Source organism: Bidens hawaiensis, unplaced genomic scaffold (genome assembly GCF_021521415.1).
Source record: "Bidens hawaiensis isolate Kalapana, Puna unplaced genomic scaffold, B.hawaiensis_p1.1 tig00011635_1, whole genome shotgun sequence".
Taxonomy (NCBI): Eukaryota; Viridiplantae; Streptophyta; class Magnoliopsida; order Asterales; family Asteraceae; genus Bidens; species Bidens hawaiensis.
Window position 1 is genome coordinate 419,411 of NW_027491913.1, and position 20,246 is coordinate 439,656.

A 20,246-nucleotide genomic window follows, 5' to 3' on the forward strand; every position below is an offset into this window, starting at 1 on the left:
ATTTAGTATCCAATTTAATAAGAAAAAGATATTATTTTTATAATCAATAAACAATTTTATAGTAAAAAACATAAGCGGGTCATGGATCACCAAATCTATATAGCTTTTAAAAGGGTTATAACATATTATTTATTTATGAAACCCTTTCATTATCAAACCCTAAGTATATTATTAACTTTCTTACAATAAAGAAAATTAAAATCCAAAAAATAAATATTAAAAAACGAAAAATATAAAACAACCATTCTCTCAAGCCATCGGATTGCTTTATTTGTAAATGAAGGCTTCTCACGCATTTGACCTGAATTCACGGGTAAATGTCACACCAAACTCAGATAGCTCTTAAACGAGCTATAACATCTCATTATATTAAAAATTAATCTCATTAAATATTTGATATGAGAATCCTATAAAATAGGGATACACTAAAAATTAATATCCTAATTTATTTAAAAAAAGATAATATTTATAACTAAGAAACAATTTTATAATAAGAAAAATAAACGGGTAATGGGTATCACCAAACCCAGATAGCTTTTAAACCGGATTATAACATATTATTTATTTGTGAAACCATTTTATCATCAAACCTCAATTATATGAATTATTAACTTTCTTACAATAAATAAAATTAAAATCCAAATACACATATTAAAAACGAATAACGTAAAACAACCCGTACGGGGATAGAATCTAGTAATAATAATAATAATAATAATCAACCCCTCTTCTTTGATACTGTAGTTACATTAAGTATATGGATGGTCAACTAACAGCAGAAGACATAGTGTGCCCGTCGAAAAAGTTCAATGACATAATGGCATAGATCACTCAATTTGAGAACAAGACCTGTATAGTACGCTCGCTCATATAGCATAGGGACACAAATCATAATTTTGAAATTTTCTCTTACACATAAGATGATTAAGAAGGCAAACTGAAATTTATGTTTGACAAGAGTAAACATGCCCACACCACCAAAAAAAAACACCATGGCCAACCACTCATTCATCCTGCCATAATCTATTCCTCCTATATTTCCTATATCTGATATATGTACACAAATCAACCCCTCTTCTTTAGTTCCACCTTTTAGCATTTTTCAGTCCCTTTGATTTATGTTTTGCCTGCTGAAACGCCTGCATCTTGAGCTTCTTTGTTCCTTTTGATTTTTGTTTTGCGTGCTGTAATGCCTCCAATTTTTCCTGAGATGCCTGCGTCTTTATCTCCTTCCAAGCATCTCTTTCCGCCTTTATATCAACAAACCAAAAAGGCAGCATTTTTATATCAGATGAAGTAATTTTTAATTTTGTTTATAATTGTCTAACATGGCAAATGTAAAAACTAGTTAAAATCAAACAGGTCAAAAAATAGTCTAAAGTGTGTATTCAGATGTTTGTGATTTTGTAATGTCCTAAACCGTTTACTTTCTTTTAACATTATTTAAACATTACTTATTTACAAACTACAAAAAATGGAAAAAATTAGTTACCTTTGTAAACTTGGATTTGGCTTTTGTTTTATGGGACTTGTCCTCTAGCTCTGCTTCTCTTTCAAGCGCCTTTTCTCTTGCCTCAATGTTCTTCTTAAGATAATACTAATAAAGCCCAAATCAAAGTCCCATAATCCATTCAATAATAATGATTATTTTTCTAAATATTTTTATGGCAGGAGCAGAAATAACTATTGAGTAAACTGAAACGAGAACTTACATCGTAGTCACCATTATAGTCTTCCAAATTTCCATCTTTTATTTCTAAAACTCTATTTACAATTTGTTTTATGAAATATCGGTCATGAGATACGGTAATGACAGTTCCCTGGTACTCAGAAATTGCTTCCTAACAAACATACGGAATCATTAAGCATGATATATAAAAACACCAGAGTTTGCAAAAATCACCAATTTTGGATCATTAAACTGTCAAGTACAATGCATTTGGACGTCCACAATTTGTAAAAAATGCTCGTTACCGCTAGGTGCTTTGTTCTAATCAGTCACTCGTAAAAAGTTTATATGTAAAAGATGTTAACGAAGCGAGACGCGAACCTCAAGCATTTCTTTTGAAGGTATATCCAAGTGATTAGTTGGCTCATCCAACACCAGTAACGTGGAAGGCGTAACCATGAACTTACAAAACGAAAGGCGCGCCTGCAACATAACCAAATTGGTACATCGATGATATTGGTCTGCCTCTACAAATTGGTTACTTCGTTGGTATAGAAACTAAAAAGGGCATTTTAGGCATTTTAAATATATTATAATAGATCACCTTTTCGCCACCACTCAATAGTGAAACTTTCCTATCTAGCATATCGGCCTTAAAATTGCAGCGTCCGAGAAGTCCCTTAATATCATCAATTCTCCAATCTTCTGCAACTTCAGCTACAGTATCGGTTTTTTCTAGATCAAGAGCATCTGCCTGAAATTAAGATCAACTAATTATCTTCTGCAAATTATAACAATAATGCTGATAATATGACCAATAATTTGCACTACCTGATTTTGCTCAAAGTAATTTGATAGTACGTTGTGTTCACCAAGAATTACTTCACCATTGTCGGGCCTTTGTATGCCCATAATCAGTTTAAGCAGAGTACTCTTTCCACAACCATTTGGCCCAATTATTGCAATTTTTTCACCCCTTTCAATTGTTATGTTAGCCTTTTCAAATAGAACCTGTATGACCAAACATATGTTTATCAGATAAAAGTAAGGCATTATACGTTGGTTATATCATTTATTTATTTACATTGTCTTCATAGCTAAACTCAAGATTTTTTATTCTCACGACATCTCTCCCGCTTCTTCCGCGTTCCGGGAATCTAATCTTCATTTGCTTCCGGATAAATGGTTTATCAACTTGTTCCTCGTTCTGAAGCTTTTCTAGTTTCTGTTCTCATACAACAAGTGTAAAGATGTAAAATGATCGAAAAACGTAGTTATTAACAACTTTTTTATGAAACCGAAAATTAACTAGTCACTTAGATAAATATATGTAACAAAACCGTGCAACTATACAAGAATTAGTACCTTCATCCTTCTAGCTTTTACATAATCAGAAGCAATTATATTTTTATATACTTAATCAATTATCAACTACTCAAGTGTCCACTTACGGTTGTTCAAAAAGCTTGTGTTCTTTGATCCTCTACATCTAACATGATCCTCTACATTTTGCCTTATAAAAATGATGTGATCGAGGGTGCACAGTAAGATGGAGGGAGATGATCAAGGGCTGGGAAGGGAGTTCCCCCGTTCCCCACATTTTGTAGTTCCCTTTTGAACCTGTCTCTATATATAATTATGAATAATGTACGTTATAAAAACTGCATCATGTATATGTTACAAATCTTATTTTTAGTTCATATATAAACCAATGTGTAAATAAAAAAAATGGAACAATTTTAAAAATTAAGGAGCCGGCTCGAAGAGCCATGAGCTGGTTCGAGGTCAACATTTCAACTTGTTAAGATAAACGAGCCGAGCCTGAGCTCACCCTGACTCGGCTCGTCTTGTTTACAGCCCTATGCCCACTTAATCCCTGCGAAGTCGATTAATCAACTTCAACATAATTAATCTTTTTAGACGACTAATATTATTTAATCAAACTTGTTTTAACAGTCAAAATTTTTAAAAAATGAAACCTTTTCAGCTGTAGAGGCGCGCCCAGAATTTGCTCCAGCACTTAACCTGCTAATTAAGCCTCGTGTATGCTCGATTTCCTTCTGTTGCTTCTCCCATGCTGTAAACTGAGCTTCAATCCATGATGCCTTACCAATTACATACTGAGAATAATTTCCATCAAATTTCCTAGAAACACCCCTCTCGGTCTCCACTATCTTTGTGCATAATTGATCAAGAAAAGCTCTGTCATGAGATATGATCACCATTGGAACATCTTGCTTGTTAAGATAACCTTCAAGCCACTCAATTGTGTCTAGATCAAGATGATTTGTAGGTTCGTCCAGTAGTAACAAATCTGGATCCTGCAAGAGTTAACATGCTCAATCCCCATGGCCATGCATACATCTGATATTCTTTTTTCATGTCCTGTATTAAGGGATGTTTGGACGTGTGTTTTCAAAGTTACAATTGCGACTTGAACAATATGTTGCTAGCATAATCAAGTTCTTGATGTTTGGAACAAGTCAAATTAACATTTGTCTTAATAATCTTTTCTTAAAGCAACTATTTACCATTTTCTCCAAATGTAGCTATTTTGACACAAAATAATCAAAAATTCAAAATCATGTTAAGTTCACATCCAAGCACTAGAAGAGTAAGGGTGCACAGAAAACTGCATAACTTAACAGTAATGAGCATAATCGACTTAACCAAACCCAATAACAAACTGAAGGTTTGATTTTATGTTAAAAAAAAAAGATTTTTTGGTTCAGCTTCGGTTTTGCTATCAACCAAAAACAGAAAAAACCAAACCGAAAAACAAATTTTAAGTATTTCAAAAATAATAATAATAATAATGGTGTGGGACAAAAAGTTTAGGTCCAAATTTGCAACAGCAAACTAACCATTAGTTAACAATAAATATTTAGGACCAAAGGTTCAAACTTTAATTCCTTTTTGGGCCATCTTTTCAAAGCCCAATATTTTCAAGCCCAAATGATAAAACCCAATGAAAACCGAAAACCAAAAAAAAACAGAAATCAAACTGTTTTCAAAAACCAGGATTATATTGTACAATAATTAATAAGGTTACATAGAGGTTCTGTATATAAATATATAACACTGGGACTGATCTAAAGTTATAAGCATGATATACATACAACTAGTCTAATATTATAACAAACCAAAATTTGAAATTGATTTATACCTGAAGCAGTATCTTCCCAAGTGACATCCTCATTTGCCATCCACCACTAAAAGATGCAACAAGTCTATCCGAATCCTCAACCGAAAACCCCAACTCAGGCATCAGTTTATTAATCTTGACATCAACAACATCCAAATCCACAGCCTGTGCTCTCTTCTGCAGCAACTTCAAATCATCCACAGGCGCTTCAATCGCCTTCTGCACCTTCTCCAACCGCTTCCAAACCTACATTTCCTCCTTAAAAGCATGCAGAAACTCCTCCCTAAGCGTCCTACTCTCGGAAATATCAAACTCCTGGCTCAAAAACGATATCCTCATGTTCGGTTTCGCCTTTACAACGTTACCCAAATCAGGTTCTTCCGCACCCGATATTATTCTTAACTGGGTTGTTTTACTGACTCCGTTAACGCCTACTAGTCCTACCTTTTCCCCCTTCTTGACCTCCCAAGATACATTTTTTAAAACTGTAATGCCTTTATATGTTTTGGTTATGTTTTCTAACCTGACACCGCAGGATATTGATGAGGCTCCGGTGGCTGATGGTTTGCTTCTTGGCCGGTGATCGGTTGTTTCCGATGGGTTGTTTGAAAAGAGAGACTCTATGTCGTCTTGGTGTGTATTAGTGGTGGCTTTGGTTTGTATGGTTATGGTGGATGATGTAATTGGGTGGTGTTTGTGGGTTAATTTAAGGGTGGTTAATGGTGGTGGAATAGGGTGGAAATGGGGTGGTTTGCGGCGGTGGTGGTGGTGGGAGAAGGTGGTGTGGGTTAGGAGGTGGGGTTTGGTGGTTAAGGACATTGTTTGTTTGTTGTGGTGGTGAGTTGCTGAGTGGAACAAGTGTGCATGCATGTATAGATGTGGAGTAAGAAGATGAAGGGGGGTGTGTAACTGAAATGATAGTAAGACTGGAAGGTATGAAGGTGGTGGTCTGTCTCGTTACCTTGCTCCTATGTAACATGAGAAGAGAACTTGTTACAAAAGGACTAGAGATCGGGGTTTCTGGACCACCTCCGAAGCTTAACATTATTATTGGTCTAACATGATCGATACTAGGACCGCCCAGGCTAACTGCAAATAGCATAAACGGTTGCCTCGACAGCGTGGCTGCTTTCCTTGACAGCGAAATGCTTCGGCTAGGGCTATAAGCGAACTGGACGTTCGGCGGTAAGTTCGTTTATGTTTGTCCGTTTATTAATCAAACCGGACATGAACATAAAAAATTCATTTGGTAAGCTTAACAGACGAACACGGACAGAGGCCACGTTCGTTCAATAGTGTTTGTGAACTTTCGGTAGCGTTCACCCGATTACGTCCGGTAACTAGGATAGTGTTTTGGTTACTATGTTAAGTGTTAAGTATTTTTGGATATATGTGGTTTAATTCCGAATCTGTGGGTGAACTTGTGTGGATTTATGATTATTCTTTTTAAATTAATAGCAGAAGTGTTAGCACGTTGCTGCAAGTTCGCATAAATTATCTCCTTGTATTAGTTTGTAGTGTTTGGTGTGATGTGTAATTGGTTATCAGTGTGAGCGCGCTGCCATATATGCATATGGTTTGTTGGATGTTGTAATTTGTGAAGGGGAGCACACTAAAATATTGGCGTATGCATATATATTAGATAGATTGTGTTATAAAGTGATTGGTACTTAACTTGCATAAACAAAAAGTTTTTATTTTGAGCATTACATACTGGCAAGTAGGAATTTGTTGGGAGTTAAAAAAAGTATACAACATTGACAAACTTAAATAGCAGGAGAGATAAGGGTCTTAGTGAAGACCGCTCCTTTTCACTGGTAAACCAATTCATGTGGCAGGCATGTCCTAACGGTCTGGTGACGACCGCAATGTAGTTTTGTTGTGGCAGCCATAGCAAATAGTGTTTCGTTTGTTACGTAATGGGTAATGGAGATCCACAAGTGCAAGGATATTAATGGGATTGCGGGGTTTGTGAACATGGGGATTCACTTATCTCGGAGTAGGGACGTAGGCTGTGTGACATGTTTCAACTTCCATGAGTTAAGAGCGGGGAGTTCTCGATATTCCCACCTAAAAATTGATTTTGATGGAACAGGGGGAAGGCTATCTCTTTAACTTGTTCCATTATTGTGTGAAATTTAATAACGACGTTTGTAAACACAACCCAAGCCTTCGAAATGATGAAGTACAGCACATGTTGACATAGAGTTCCATTGGACCACATAGAAGTCGTTTTACATATTCCCTTTTTGTGTTGAAAGGTATTTTGTGTCCATGTTGCTATTTGTCTTGAATAAATGTGTCCTGTAATGAAACCTACAACACACTTAATATGCAAAACTCTATAGTCATTGAAGGGCCATTGTATAATCCCAAAGTTTCTATGATGGTGTCATAAACACCATGGGATTCATTTGTTAGTAAGCGTTTGTATGTCGTGGTTGTGGGGTTCCAAAGAACCAATTCTTTGGTTTGTAGCAACGTAAGACATAGGAGGCCATTGAAGTTGTAACATTCGTTAAATCTCAAACCCGATGACTCGACCCGTTTAAAATTGCAAGTATTGGTATATTTATAAAGCAAAGAGTTTTATGCATTTAGTTATGTTATTTCATGTCTTAACCTTAATTTTATTTATTAATGTTGTTATCTTAATCATTGAATCTGAGTCAAGACCAATTCAATTCGTTTATGCTTCTTTTGAACTTGTAATGATGATCATAAATACATTTGACTACATTTCAACAATTATTCTTTTATTAATTATGATTAATTTTATATTTTGAATGCATTCAATTATATTTATTTATTTTGACCAAGTCCATGATTTTTGCCATGAGATTGCCATTTGACTAGCTATTTTTAATTAATTCATTCTACCTAAAAGTTAACGATTTTTTGGTTATATAAAGAGGTCCTACCTCTTCCCATTCCTTGTCACAACTCATTTCACTCTCACATTTTTTTCTAAGCTCTCCAATTTCTTTGCAACTTTGACTTTTAGAGTCAAAGCCGGGCTCATAAGTCTTTCAAGTTTCTTATTCTTAGTCAAACCTCGGGTAACTTTTACATATGTTTTTCTATACATAGTCATGATCATTGTCATGCTATCAAACCAATTAACAAAGGTGGTAAAAAATCATCTCGCATTTGGTTCGTTAAAGTTTGGTTACGTATAAACAAATTAATTAAAATCTAATTTTTAAACCTTTTGACGTTATTTTCACATCTTAAAAATGTTGGGCACAAACCCGACTCAACCCTGAGTTCATGTCCGACAAAAACAAACTACTCACTTAACCCCTTCTTTTGTTAGTAAAACCTGGCTTTGTATTTTTAGTTTATTGTTTTGTTTTTATTACTTTTATTATATATATATATATATATATATATATATATATATATATATATATATATATATATATATTATTTTAACCATTAAACGGATCAAGCACCATTTACATCTTAAAATAAATCATCACCTAAACTTTTTCGTGTGTGTGTATACACATGCATACATACATTCATAAATATATTTAAACTTTATATTTTTAAATCTATATATTTTTCCAAACCCATTATAATATTTTTGTGAATAATTATTTAAACTAAAAATTGTTTCTCTTATTCGTCTAAGTGAACCGATCACCAAAACAAGTTTGTTGTTCAAATACTTAATATGTACTTGATATTTAAACTAGCAATTTATTGTCTAAAAATAGAAAATTAATTTATATTAATAATTAATTGCTTTCAACTTCATGCTATAAAACTTATTATAGGTTTAACGTTTAATGATCCCAAATCCGTTAGAAACCCTTCTTGTTGAGTCTTGGTTGTTTTTATGATTAGTTACTTATTTAGTTGTACCCTTAAAATTATGACTTATCATCGAAGCTCCTCGTGGAACTAACTAGTCCGTTTCACCCGTCTTCACATCACCGTCTACCTTATCTCAAAGGTGAGTAATCACATCCCCTTTTTCTCTATTGTTTTGGGGGCATTATGCGTACTAAAAACTACTATTATTATATTATTTCACTCAAGCACAATTCCATTAATTGCGTGGTTGTGATGTTGCTCGATAAATTGTTGATTGTACTTATGTGTTTACTGCTTTTTTGTTACTCACTAACGCAAGGAATTGTTTATTTCTCAATATTGTTATTATATTTACACCAAACTGTGAATTACTCGCTCAACGTGTGTTGTTGACAAATTATTTGTGTATTTTTTCTTTTTCATTTGAATTATTTGTGTATTGTTGGGAATAAATAAATTTAGATATTGACATTTATAAATATTTTAGTGTCTTTGAGCTATGATACAAATGTTGTCACGCCCCAGCATGTTCTGCCGTTAGGTTGGGGTGTGACAGGTAGCTCTGGAATTAGGGGATTGAACAAGACTGAAGTAGTAGGTGTCAGAGCTGAGTTGCATGTCATCTGTTCTTAGTTTATCAGTATAGTTTTTGTGAAGGCAAATAAGTATTTGGTTGTTGAGTTACGGATTAATTGTTGGACCTTTGTTGATGTCATAGCAACGGCGACCAATGCTCCTGTGTTATGGTGTCATTGCTGTTTTAGGGGAAAACATATTATTTTAGTATTCGTAACAAATAAGCAGAAGCTTTTCGGTCTATTTGGAACCGGTACCTATCATTTTTCAGACTTAGGTATGTCTTCCTGTTGTCCATAATATCTTTAGGTGTTATCGCCACAAGACATCCAATGTAATCTAAAATATGTGTTTCGTATTAGTGTATTGATAATCGTTTTCGAACATAATCAACTGATAGCTATTAAAAAAGAATTCACATTCGTTATGTCAATTGCATGATGTTAATAAAAAAGAGCATACCTGATATCTGTAATTTGCATGTTACAACACTCATTTAGTGTAAAATAGCGAGCAGGTCTGTCGAATGGCCCGTTACAAATACATAAGATACAAACCAGCCATACAACACCTTAACAACATCCCCTTACAAATGTTAGAAAATTTTAATTTAGCAAAACATACCCATACACACATTTAGTTATTCATATGACAGATGTAAGTACACATATTTCTATCGGCTTCAGGTAAGACTTATTCACATAATTGCATAAAAGAACCATGTAGAGTTCTCAATAGAATAAAAAATCCTTCACTAAATTTATAAATTATTTCATCGATGATGATTAAATTAAGCGTAGAACAAAATTTCAAGAACATTAATATATAGTTGTAAATTGAATTGTTTCACAAAAGAAAACATAACTAAAAATATTCTATACCGATCAGGGCCCATTGATCTTAACGGGAAAAAAAAAAAGCTCTACACCCTTTGCCCTAACAAAGAATCCAACCCGGGAATTGAACGAAACACCATATTACAACCTGCCACTAAAACCACCCGACCACAACTGCATTTATGTTAAAACTTCAAACGATCTATTATATTGAATACATGCATTGAAATATACAAATAGACAATTCAAGAATACATATTATTGGATATATGAAGCCATTCTATAAAAATCAGCATATGTTACTTACCATGTGAATGTAGTTGGCCTTTCAGTCGTCCTCTGCAACTCCAAAATCAAATGATAGTTTGCATGCATGTATTAAAAGATTAATAGAAGACAAAAATGACATTAGAGCAAAATAAGCAGAAATAAAAGAAAATAGGTTTAAGAACAAAGTCCAATGTGAAAGACACACCATAAAAAAAACGGACAATAAGAGAGTCAAACCTTCATTTTCGTCCAAGACTGGAAACAGCGTTTCCACAATGTAACATAACCTTCCAACCAACACATAAGTTACTGTTCGAGCAGAAAACCACAATAGCTTACACAAACATAAGCTAAACTACCCTTTGTGGCGCCAACTTTCTAAATTATACTAATAGTAATAGTAATTAATTAGTAATTGTTATGTAATTTTGAATAATGACTTTTGTGATGCATGTTTTAAATTGAAATAAATCGTGGGCTAAAGTTAATTTAAGATAATAAATTGATAGGGAAGGGCATAAAGGTAATAACCCATTTTTGTTGACTTTCTCTTTTTACATGCAAGGCATATGTCGATCCCCCATCATTTTAAAGCATCCATAACTTTTCATGCAACATTATTTTTTTTTAAAAAATTCACCATAATAACAATCGTTTTGTTTATCTTTAATATGAGTATCATATATAAAAATAAAAATAAAATTAGTGGAGTTTTTATATTGTGTTATTGGTTGTTTGTTATGATTTTTATTTGGGTTTTTCTATGCATTATGTTATAAATTTTGGTCATTGTGTTATCAATTATGCTTATATTAAAGATAACAAAGATTAAGTCATTGTGTTTTTTTTGCTTGTCATTGTATCTTTGTGTTCATCATTTGTCTTTATACTTATTGTGTTTTAGTCATTGTGTATTAGGTTCATATCATTGTGTAATATTTAGTTTCCATTATGTTTTACCACGTCATTGTGTTATATGTATTCACCATTGTGTTTTACGTTTCAGGTCATTGTGTTATATATATTCACCATTGTGTTTTACGTTTCAGGTAGTTGTGTAATATGCATTCATCATTGTGTTTAATGTATTAGATAATTTGTTGTTATTTTATCATTATATTTGACGTATTATTATTACACAACCGTATTATTAGCATTTAAAAAAAAACACAATGACAAACAGAAAGACACAATGACGAAAAAAGACACAATAACAAACAGAAAGACACAATGACGTAATTTTTGTTTTAATTTTTATATAACAAAGCCATACTCATATTAAAAATAAAAAACGTTTGTTATTATGGTGATTTTTTTTAAAAAAATATCATATAAAAAAGTTATAGACGTTTTAAAATGATTAAGGAATTAACATTTGACTTGTATGTGGAGAGAGAAAATATGTACAATTACCTTTATACCCTTTTTTTTGTCCTCACTTGACATATGTTAATTAATTATGACTTCTCACATTTCTCATTTTTGTTAGCATTTGTAGAATAACTCAACCCATAAATTGTATTCAAGCATAAATAGTATAATGGTATCATACTATAGCTTCCGTGGTTTGGAGTCTTACAATGTCATTCTTGAAATGTTGAATAAGACAAATTAAATATTATGTGTATTTAGATTTTCCTTAAAGTTCACAAACTCAAATTATTTAAGAAAAACTTAATTAAATGATATTTAAATGTTATTAAAATACGAAAGAAATCAAAATAAATTAAGCGAATCTAACCGCTATGGATAACACTAAGTTCCCCATGGCGTTTCTTAGTCGCACGGATCCTGTTGCCTTGTGGCACATGCATGGACTTAACATGCAAATGTGGTTCGCTAAAGTGGAATTGTTGATCCCCGAAAGAAGATCAAGGGTGTTTATCGAGTCGAATTTGAGTTACGCGAATTTGAAGATTTGAAATTTATATTGGAATTCAACTTGAATTTAAATATAAGTTTGGCTAAGATTTTTGAATTCAAGTTGAATTTCAGTTTATTCAACAAAGGGAAAGCTTTTACATGAAAATCCAAAAGAAAATAATAATACTTCAATCACTATTTTCCTAAACTTTTGATAATCTAGCACGCACATATATGCAAATCAACATAAAATCGGCGAGAATGCAAATCAACTTTTGATCATGGGTACGTTTGATATTTTGGTAGGAAGTTTTTAAGGGTTTTTAGGAACTTCAAGTTTTAAGCTTGTTTGGTTGGAGGAGCTTGAAATTTTTAGGTTATAAGAAAAATTTTAAAGCTCCTACTAGTAACATTTAGAAAAAGTTACAAGATTTTAGTATTTACAATTACTTAAATAACCTCCACAATATATACATTTAGTATTATGTTTTTTTTAATTATGCTCATTTTGGTCATTTTATACATTTTATTAAAGCTCCAGCTACTTTGCCAAACACCTTATGTTTGGCAAAACTAGCCGGTGGCTGTTAGCTGAAAGCTAGTGGCCGGTAGCTGTTAGCTATAGTTTTTTAGATATATTTAGGTGTTTGGCAGATTAGTTGGAGCTTTTAATAAAACTAATTGGGTGCCCGCGCGGTGCGACTGAGTGCGCGCACAACCTGACATTAACCGCATAATCAGTGTCGGTACTTGATGCACTTGATAATAGTGCACGCATAACCCGAATGCAGACGTTTACTTCGTGCAAAGGCAGTAAGCGTGTAACCGGTGGCGAAATCAAGAAACAAAGATGAAATATATAGTAATTTCAAATAGATAATTTTTTAAACCAACATTTTTTTATCTGAAACCCTTTCCGACCCAGCCTATTTTAATCTGAAACATGTTCTGACCTGGCCCATTTCAACTCAAAACCGTACCAACACGAACCAAACTAAATTAACCTTTTTTTGTATTGACTCGTTCCGACCCTACTTTGGTCTTACACATGACCCGAGCTCGTTTGATCCAACTTGTTGCCAAACATAACCGGTAATCACGTAGTATACTAATTTTTTAAAGTTAAAAAAAATATAGCAATACCATACTCAAATTAAAGAGAATAAAATGTTATTTTTTATGATGTAATTTGTTTAAGAAAATACTAACGTGTGAAAAAGTTATGGTCTTTTAAAGAGTCATGGGGGTAGTTAATTTTGAATAAGGGTAAAATATGTAACTATTATATAAATTAACAAAAGGTGATGAAAGTTCAAGTACCAAACTTGTAAATTCAAATGTAAAAGCTTCTAGCTTTTGATTAAACGCTAGTACTAGGAGCGTTTCAATACGGAGCTTTATCTCTTAACTTAAAAGCTTTAAGCTCTTCCCACCAAACAAGGCTTTTTATTGAGTGAGAGATTTTTCTTAAAAGCTTAAAACTTGAAGCTCTTAAAAGCTCCTAAAAGCTTCATGCCAAACATACCCTAAATATATCTAAAAATCTACAGCTACCAGCTAGTTTTGTCAAACATACCTAATATGTTAACTGATGAGATAAGGGTAGATGGAGTGTGCGGGAGGACGGAGCAGTGCCGCATCGGTATCGACAAGAACATCGCCTCACTTTCTGTGGTACCGCTCAAAATCACCCCGGGACAGGGCCTCCACACCCCTTACCATGCCGCAAAAAGAAGAAAGACTTCCAGTGGGAAGGATGACGGGGATGAAGGTGGGATTTTGTGTTAGGAATTTAGGATGGAGTGGGAGCATCACCCCATCCATCTAGGTACCGAAGAAAGGTGAAGAAAGATGGGCGGGTGTGGGATGTACTTCATCTAGGGATGACAATGAGTCGGGTTTGGGTCAGGTTTAGCCATTCCCAAACCCATACCCGTTTATGAAAGCTTGTCCCAAACCCGTCGGGTTTTAATCGGGTAATTACCCATCAGGTTTCGGGTTGTCCCATCGGGTTTCGGGTTTCCAATTGGGTTTTGTCAAAATACCTCCCAATACCCATCGGGTTTCCATCGAATTTTGACAAAATATAACTAATCGATTACAAATAACGATTACCATAAAATAAAATGTCTTAAATAATTGCTATAACAAGTTTCAACAAATAATATATTTAAAATATTTTAAGTATACTATATATAAATATAGAAAAAGTTAAGTCGGGTACATCGGGTATATAATCGGGTAAATGGGTTAATGTTATCGGGTAATCGGGTATATTACAAATCCCAAACCCGTCCCAAACTCATAAAAAAATTCAAAACTAATACCAAACCCGTCCCAAACTCTAATGGATCGAGTATTACCCGTCCCATTTATGTCGGGTTTCGGGTTTTCCCATCAGGTTCAAGTTTCATTGCATCCCTAACTTCGTCCACCCTAATTGGTCGATCAAATGCAGTTTACTAATTAGATATTTTGATTATTATTTGATTTTCTTGTTTTGGGATAAAAAAAAATTAAACATGTGTCGAAACTTAAAACACGCTCAAATGGGATTAGCTCGGTGCCAGTACTGATATCAAAAATACCAATAGTGAAAATTGCCAAAATTGAATAACGATACTGAAAATGTTTGTATGGTACGGTACGTTACCGATTCGTTGTTACCAGTAGCGAAAGTCGGTAAAATACCGGTACCGTGACGAATCATAACTCATAATACGAAATGAATTGAGACGTTTGGATTATATGATTTGCATTCGAATTAAAACATTGAATTGAATACAGATTCAACTCGAAATTCGAATTCTCGAGTGTGAGTAATAATCGAATTTTGGGTTATGCGAAACGGATAGCCACCAATGGCAATGACCGTAATTAAATACATGTAACATGTCCAAAGAGTAAGTGAATAAAGTATAAATTTCCCGAGGATTAAGTGTTGGACGACCATTCGGAATTGGTTGTCGTAAAGTCACATACACTTTACTTCTCTTTATTGAAGCTGTCGCCTTGCTGTAGCTTCTGTCTCTTTTTTCTCTCTCTCACGGTTTATGAATCTGTGTGCTTCATATTGAAACAAGATCGATATTATGGACATGGAACACAGCAAGGATGAGGTATGATTTCAGTTTCTTTTTATTATATGAATTCAGTTCATGGGATATTAATGTAAATTTTGGTGATTTGTTGGAGGATGAAACAAGTAGCTTCAGTCTCGGTTTTGTTTTGAACATGGATGTGAAAGTAATGGTTTGTGGTGTTTGGAATGGAATCCGTACTTCAATATTATTCATAAAATTTGTTCATATTACTATCCAAACCATATAGTTCTATACAAATATACCATATTTTAGGGATAGGATAATAGAGTGTAACATATGATGAAAATCTCTTTAACTTTTTCTTAAATTATATGGTTGGAGATGATATATATAAGGATTCCAATGTAAATGCTTTTATCGTAGTTTTTGATAAAATTTTCTGGTTTAGGGCCAAATCAAGCGAGCGGGTTGTTTGAGTCAGATTGACGGAAAAAATCGGCTAAAATGGTTTTCATGGTTTGAACCGTTCCAATTTTATTCTTTCTAAAATTACTATTTTGTATTAAAATTAATATATATATATATATATATATATATATATATAAGATGTTAACAATATTATTAATATGCATATGTCTTCATATTTTGAAAATAATAATAATAATAATAATTTAATAATAATATACCGTAATCAAAGCTATTGACTTTTTTATATTATTCTTTCTTGAAAATTTGAACTGTGGATGTTGTTCACTAATGAGAAAGTCAAAGAATTAAGTTGATTTAAGATCATGAAACTCACTAATGAAACTTCTTTTATTCACACCTTACAAGCTACAATGCATTTTCTAATAATAACTGACTATGACAATCATATAATACACACATCTGAATATAGTCCATACACATAAGCGTCTTGTGTAACACATTCAAAGCAATAAATACAAAAACATTATTTAAATATCGCACTTCTAAACATATTACTTGTTCTAAAACAAATAATAGCTTGATTGCTACATTGTTTAGAAGAATGCAGCACCATGGATATCAGTACCTCAATTTGGAGATTGGGACCAAAAGGGACCACTCCCAGACTACTCTCTGAATTTCTCAAAGATAAGAGAGATGAAGAAACAGAACAAAAGAGAGATATCAAGAGCCAGCATTGGCAATGAAGAAGAACTCATCAAGGCCACCCCCAAACTCGATACCACAAATAACACTGCACCCATGGCCGCTCCCGCTCATCACAGTAATTATGATCATGATCATGTCCAAGATGACCACCACTCTCCAACGGTAAACGCTTAACGACCTCATTTTTACTACTTTAATCCTAAATTTATTTCCCGTTTTAAGAACCAGTTTAAACCTAGCATCCTCAGTAACTAGGGGTGTGAGTTTATGACACGACACGAGCCTAACACAAAAAGTGTAGGTTTTTTGTTTAGTCTAAACAGGTTCAGGTCAGTTTCAAGTTAAACCCGTGAAAATGTTTGGCTAAATGGTTTGGATGGATTGATCTGGTGGGTTAACGGGTTTATTTTTTTGTAAAATTGTTTTTATGGCATAACTTAAAATGTTGAGTATTCATGAACATAAAATCATTTTAAAAGAGAAATTGATGTACGTTTGTATTTTTTTTTTTTTGGGTTGCAAATTGGTAATTTTAGAATATGAACATGCAAAACATAATACAAGTCGTGTTCGTGTCAAATGGCAAACATTCACCACGGGTTCAACCTGTCAACTCATGAATACAACCAGTATTACACCCAAACCAATAGCTAGCCATTACCGGATATATTAGTATTTGCATAATTGAGATTTGTACCAAAAAAGTTACCATATGATCAAAGTTGGAGGTGTGGTTGGTATCTATCATTAAGGATAATTAATACTCAACAATGCCTTGCCTAACAAGGCTGATGTTGGTCGAGCATCAACAACATTGGAGATAGTTTGGTTGTTGTGTCACTCCATCTGGTTGGCTAGCACATGACGGCTTTGGCCCATGATATAGACAACACGTTAACATAACAATATTGTTTGTGCAATTGTACCCATTAAAATAAATTCCACTTTAGAATAGGATAGGGTGTAAATGAGTTGAGTTCTTATTTTTTAAAATCAGCTAACTAAAAGTTTGAGTCGGGGAGAGTTTAAACTAGGTCGAGTCTAAATTTGAGCTTATTTAACAAGCAAACCAAGCCTCAAGTTCATATACCGAGTTTGATTAGTCTCACGAGCCTAGACAAGCACCAGTATGACAGTATGTATATAAACTTTATTTAGTTTAATAAATAAATAGTTACATAATGAGCTTGAGCTCTCTTATAGCCTTATATTCAACGAGTTCAGCCCAAGCTTAGTCAAGTTTAGACTTGGCTTGACTAGTTTTCGGGAGTTATAAGCCATAAGGTGGCAAGATAAGTTTAAACAATTCTTTTATTATTCTCCAAATACCAAAAGCCTAGGGATATTGCTGTAGATAACAAGGAATATATTGAAGCCATGTGCAACCATTACCATGTTCTCATCAAATAATATACAAAGATTCATGATTGGCATGCTTGTAATGTTCTCTATCCAGTTCTAATCATTGTAGTAGATGAATGCCTACCCAATGATGAATGAATCTTCTTTTATTTATTTGGGTACTAATGGACCGTCTTTTTGAGTTGTGTTATTTTAGGGATTTTTTTTTTAATTCTCTTTCTTGTGTCAACTGTCAAAGACTAGTAATATGAATAATTATATTTCCGAGTCTAAAGAAAAGATGGGTGATTCAAATTTGAAAAAGAAAACAATTGAAAATGATGGGTTAGGAAGAAGTTGGGATGACAATGGAATGGGTTTTGGTAATCCCAGTCATAATCACAATTATTAAACTGTGTTTCATACTTGTCCGATGATGATTATTGATTAATTATTGAGACTGATGTTGGATAAATGTGGTGAATGCAGGGGAGGAGAAGCATTTTGAGCTACTTCAATTGTTGTGTTAAAGCCTAATGTTTGTTTGTTTGTAACTGATTCAATTCTTTTGTAACCAAATCCTCACCAATCATATGTTGTTTGTTCAATCTTGCTTTCCCATCCATCATTTGGTCAATGAAACAATTTGACCATTGCATACGTGACTGATTTAACAAAAAATAACTTACAATTCTAGACATTCAAGATTTAATACTTCTAAAGTTCGTACGGATTTATTTGTACTTTTAAAGTTCTAGACTAGAGGTGCACAAACAGGTTTAAAACTCAAAACCGGTTGAGGTTAAAACCGGTTCGGTTTGGTCTACAAAAGTCAAAACCGATTTTATATGTTTCGGTTTGGGTTGAAACCGGTTTCTTATAATGTTACGATCGGTTTCGGTTCGGGTTTTGACCGGTTTTGGCCGGCTTCGGTTCGGTTAACCGGTTTGTAACCGGTTTCGGTGGAGAAAATTACAAACTGGTTCCAAACCTACGGTTTCAATCGGTTCCAAACCGGTTTCTACATAATCGGTTTCAAACCGGTTCGGTTTCGATTCGGTTTTCGGGTCGGTTCGGTTAACCGGTTTATTTGCCCACCTCTATTCTAAACATTCAAGATTCAGGATTTAATGCTTTCAAGATTAATTTGTTTATACTTTTAAGTGTGGAGAAAATAATAATTTATAAAGAAAATTACATAATGTATTTGTATTTGTCTTATTTTACCAAAACTATTTAAAATGTTGGATTTACATTGTCATGCGAAACTCAATGTTTAGACCATCCTCAACAAGGAGATCTAAAACATATATAATATTTATAAACCAATTGGCATATCAACAAAATACTCATTCTTCAAGAAACCAAGTAAAACATTTTTTTTAACCCCTCATTCTCTCTCCATATATAGGGACACATGGCCCACCACAAACTTGGTTTTGAGAGTTAGGGAGAATGACTAAGCCTGTAAACGAACCGAACGTTCGGTGAACTATCGTGAACCGTTCGGCGGAAAGTTCGTTTATGTTCGTTATTTAATAAACGAACGAACATGAACAAAAAATCTGTGTTCGTTTAATTAGACGAACGAACATGAACACATGTTCCGTTCGTTCATTTATGTTCATGAACGAGGATCATTTATGTATGTTTATTTATGTTTGTTTATGTGTTAATAGAACATAATTAAATATTATCTGGATAGGTTATCTGTATTTGCTAATTTGTGTTCATTTAAGTGTTTTCGTATAAGTTCGTTTATATTTTGTTCATTTACATTTGTTCATACATGTTTGTTTATCTTTGTTCAGTTATGTTCGTTTAGATTTTAATCAAACGAATGCAAATGTCCATTTTAAATAAACGAGCACGAACATAAATATTTGTTCGATTAAGTGTCCGTGTTCTTTTAAAGTTAAATGAAAGAACACGAACACGCTCTTGTTTGTGTTCATTCGATTTGTTTATCGGTTTTCATTATTCACATTAATGAATGCATCGATCTCAATCTCTAGGCTTTGCCGATTTTATTTGTGTTCGTTTGTGTTCGTGAACCGTTCGTGAACACATTAATTTCCTTAATGAACGAACACGAACATAAAATCTCGTTCGGTAAGTGTTCGTTAACCGTTCGTGAACACATTCTTTGCTTAACGAATGAACATGAACAAGGCCTTATTCGTGTTTGTTCAGTTCGTTTACAGCCCTAAGAATGACCAAAACCAAACTTAAAGAAAGCATCCCTCAACAATATAGCTAAAAGCCTAAAAACGAGTGAGATGGCAAAGAAAAAAGCCCAAAGCCAAGCCTAAAACAATTTATCATAGCCACGAACTGACATCCAAAAAAGTTGTGATCAAAACAACTATAAACATGAAAGTTTTCAAAAAATGTCAAAAACTAACTAGTATTTCAATACATGGAAGGACAAGTTAATCTTGGCAATTGTATTGGTATATTGTGCTAATGATATGATGTACAAGGAATATAAATAGAAAACACTCTAGACCCTCTATTATAAAATAATATAAATATTGTCTAAT

The 20,246-nt window shown here is 33.5% G+C and overlaps 1 protein-coding gene and 1 pseudogene across 1 annotated transcript; one reads left to right on the plus strand and one right to left on the minus strand.

Annotated features, from left to right (window-relative positions):
- Positions 1–1,079: 1,079 nt before the first annotated feature.
- Positions 1,080–5,633, minus strand: LOC143538508 (ABC transporter F family member 5-like; annotated as a pseudogene).
- A 9,643-nt stretch (positions 5,634–15,276) lies between these two features.
- On the plus strand, positions 15,277–18,327 carry LOC143538494 (uncharacterized). The gene is made up of 3 exons (XM_077032050.1): positions 15,277–15,300; positions 16,252–16,524; positions 18,193–18,327. Exons 1-3 carry the CDS (start codon positions 15,280–15,282, stop codon positions 18,238–18,240), a joined length of 342 nt encoding a protein of 113 aa, XP_076888165.1. The 5' UTR covers positions 15,277–15,279; the 3' UTR covers positions 18,241–18,327.
- Positions 18,328–20,246: the final 1,919 nt, after the last annotated feature.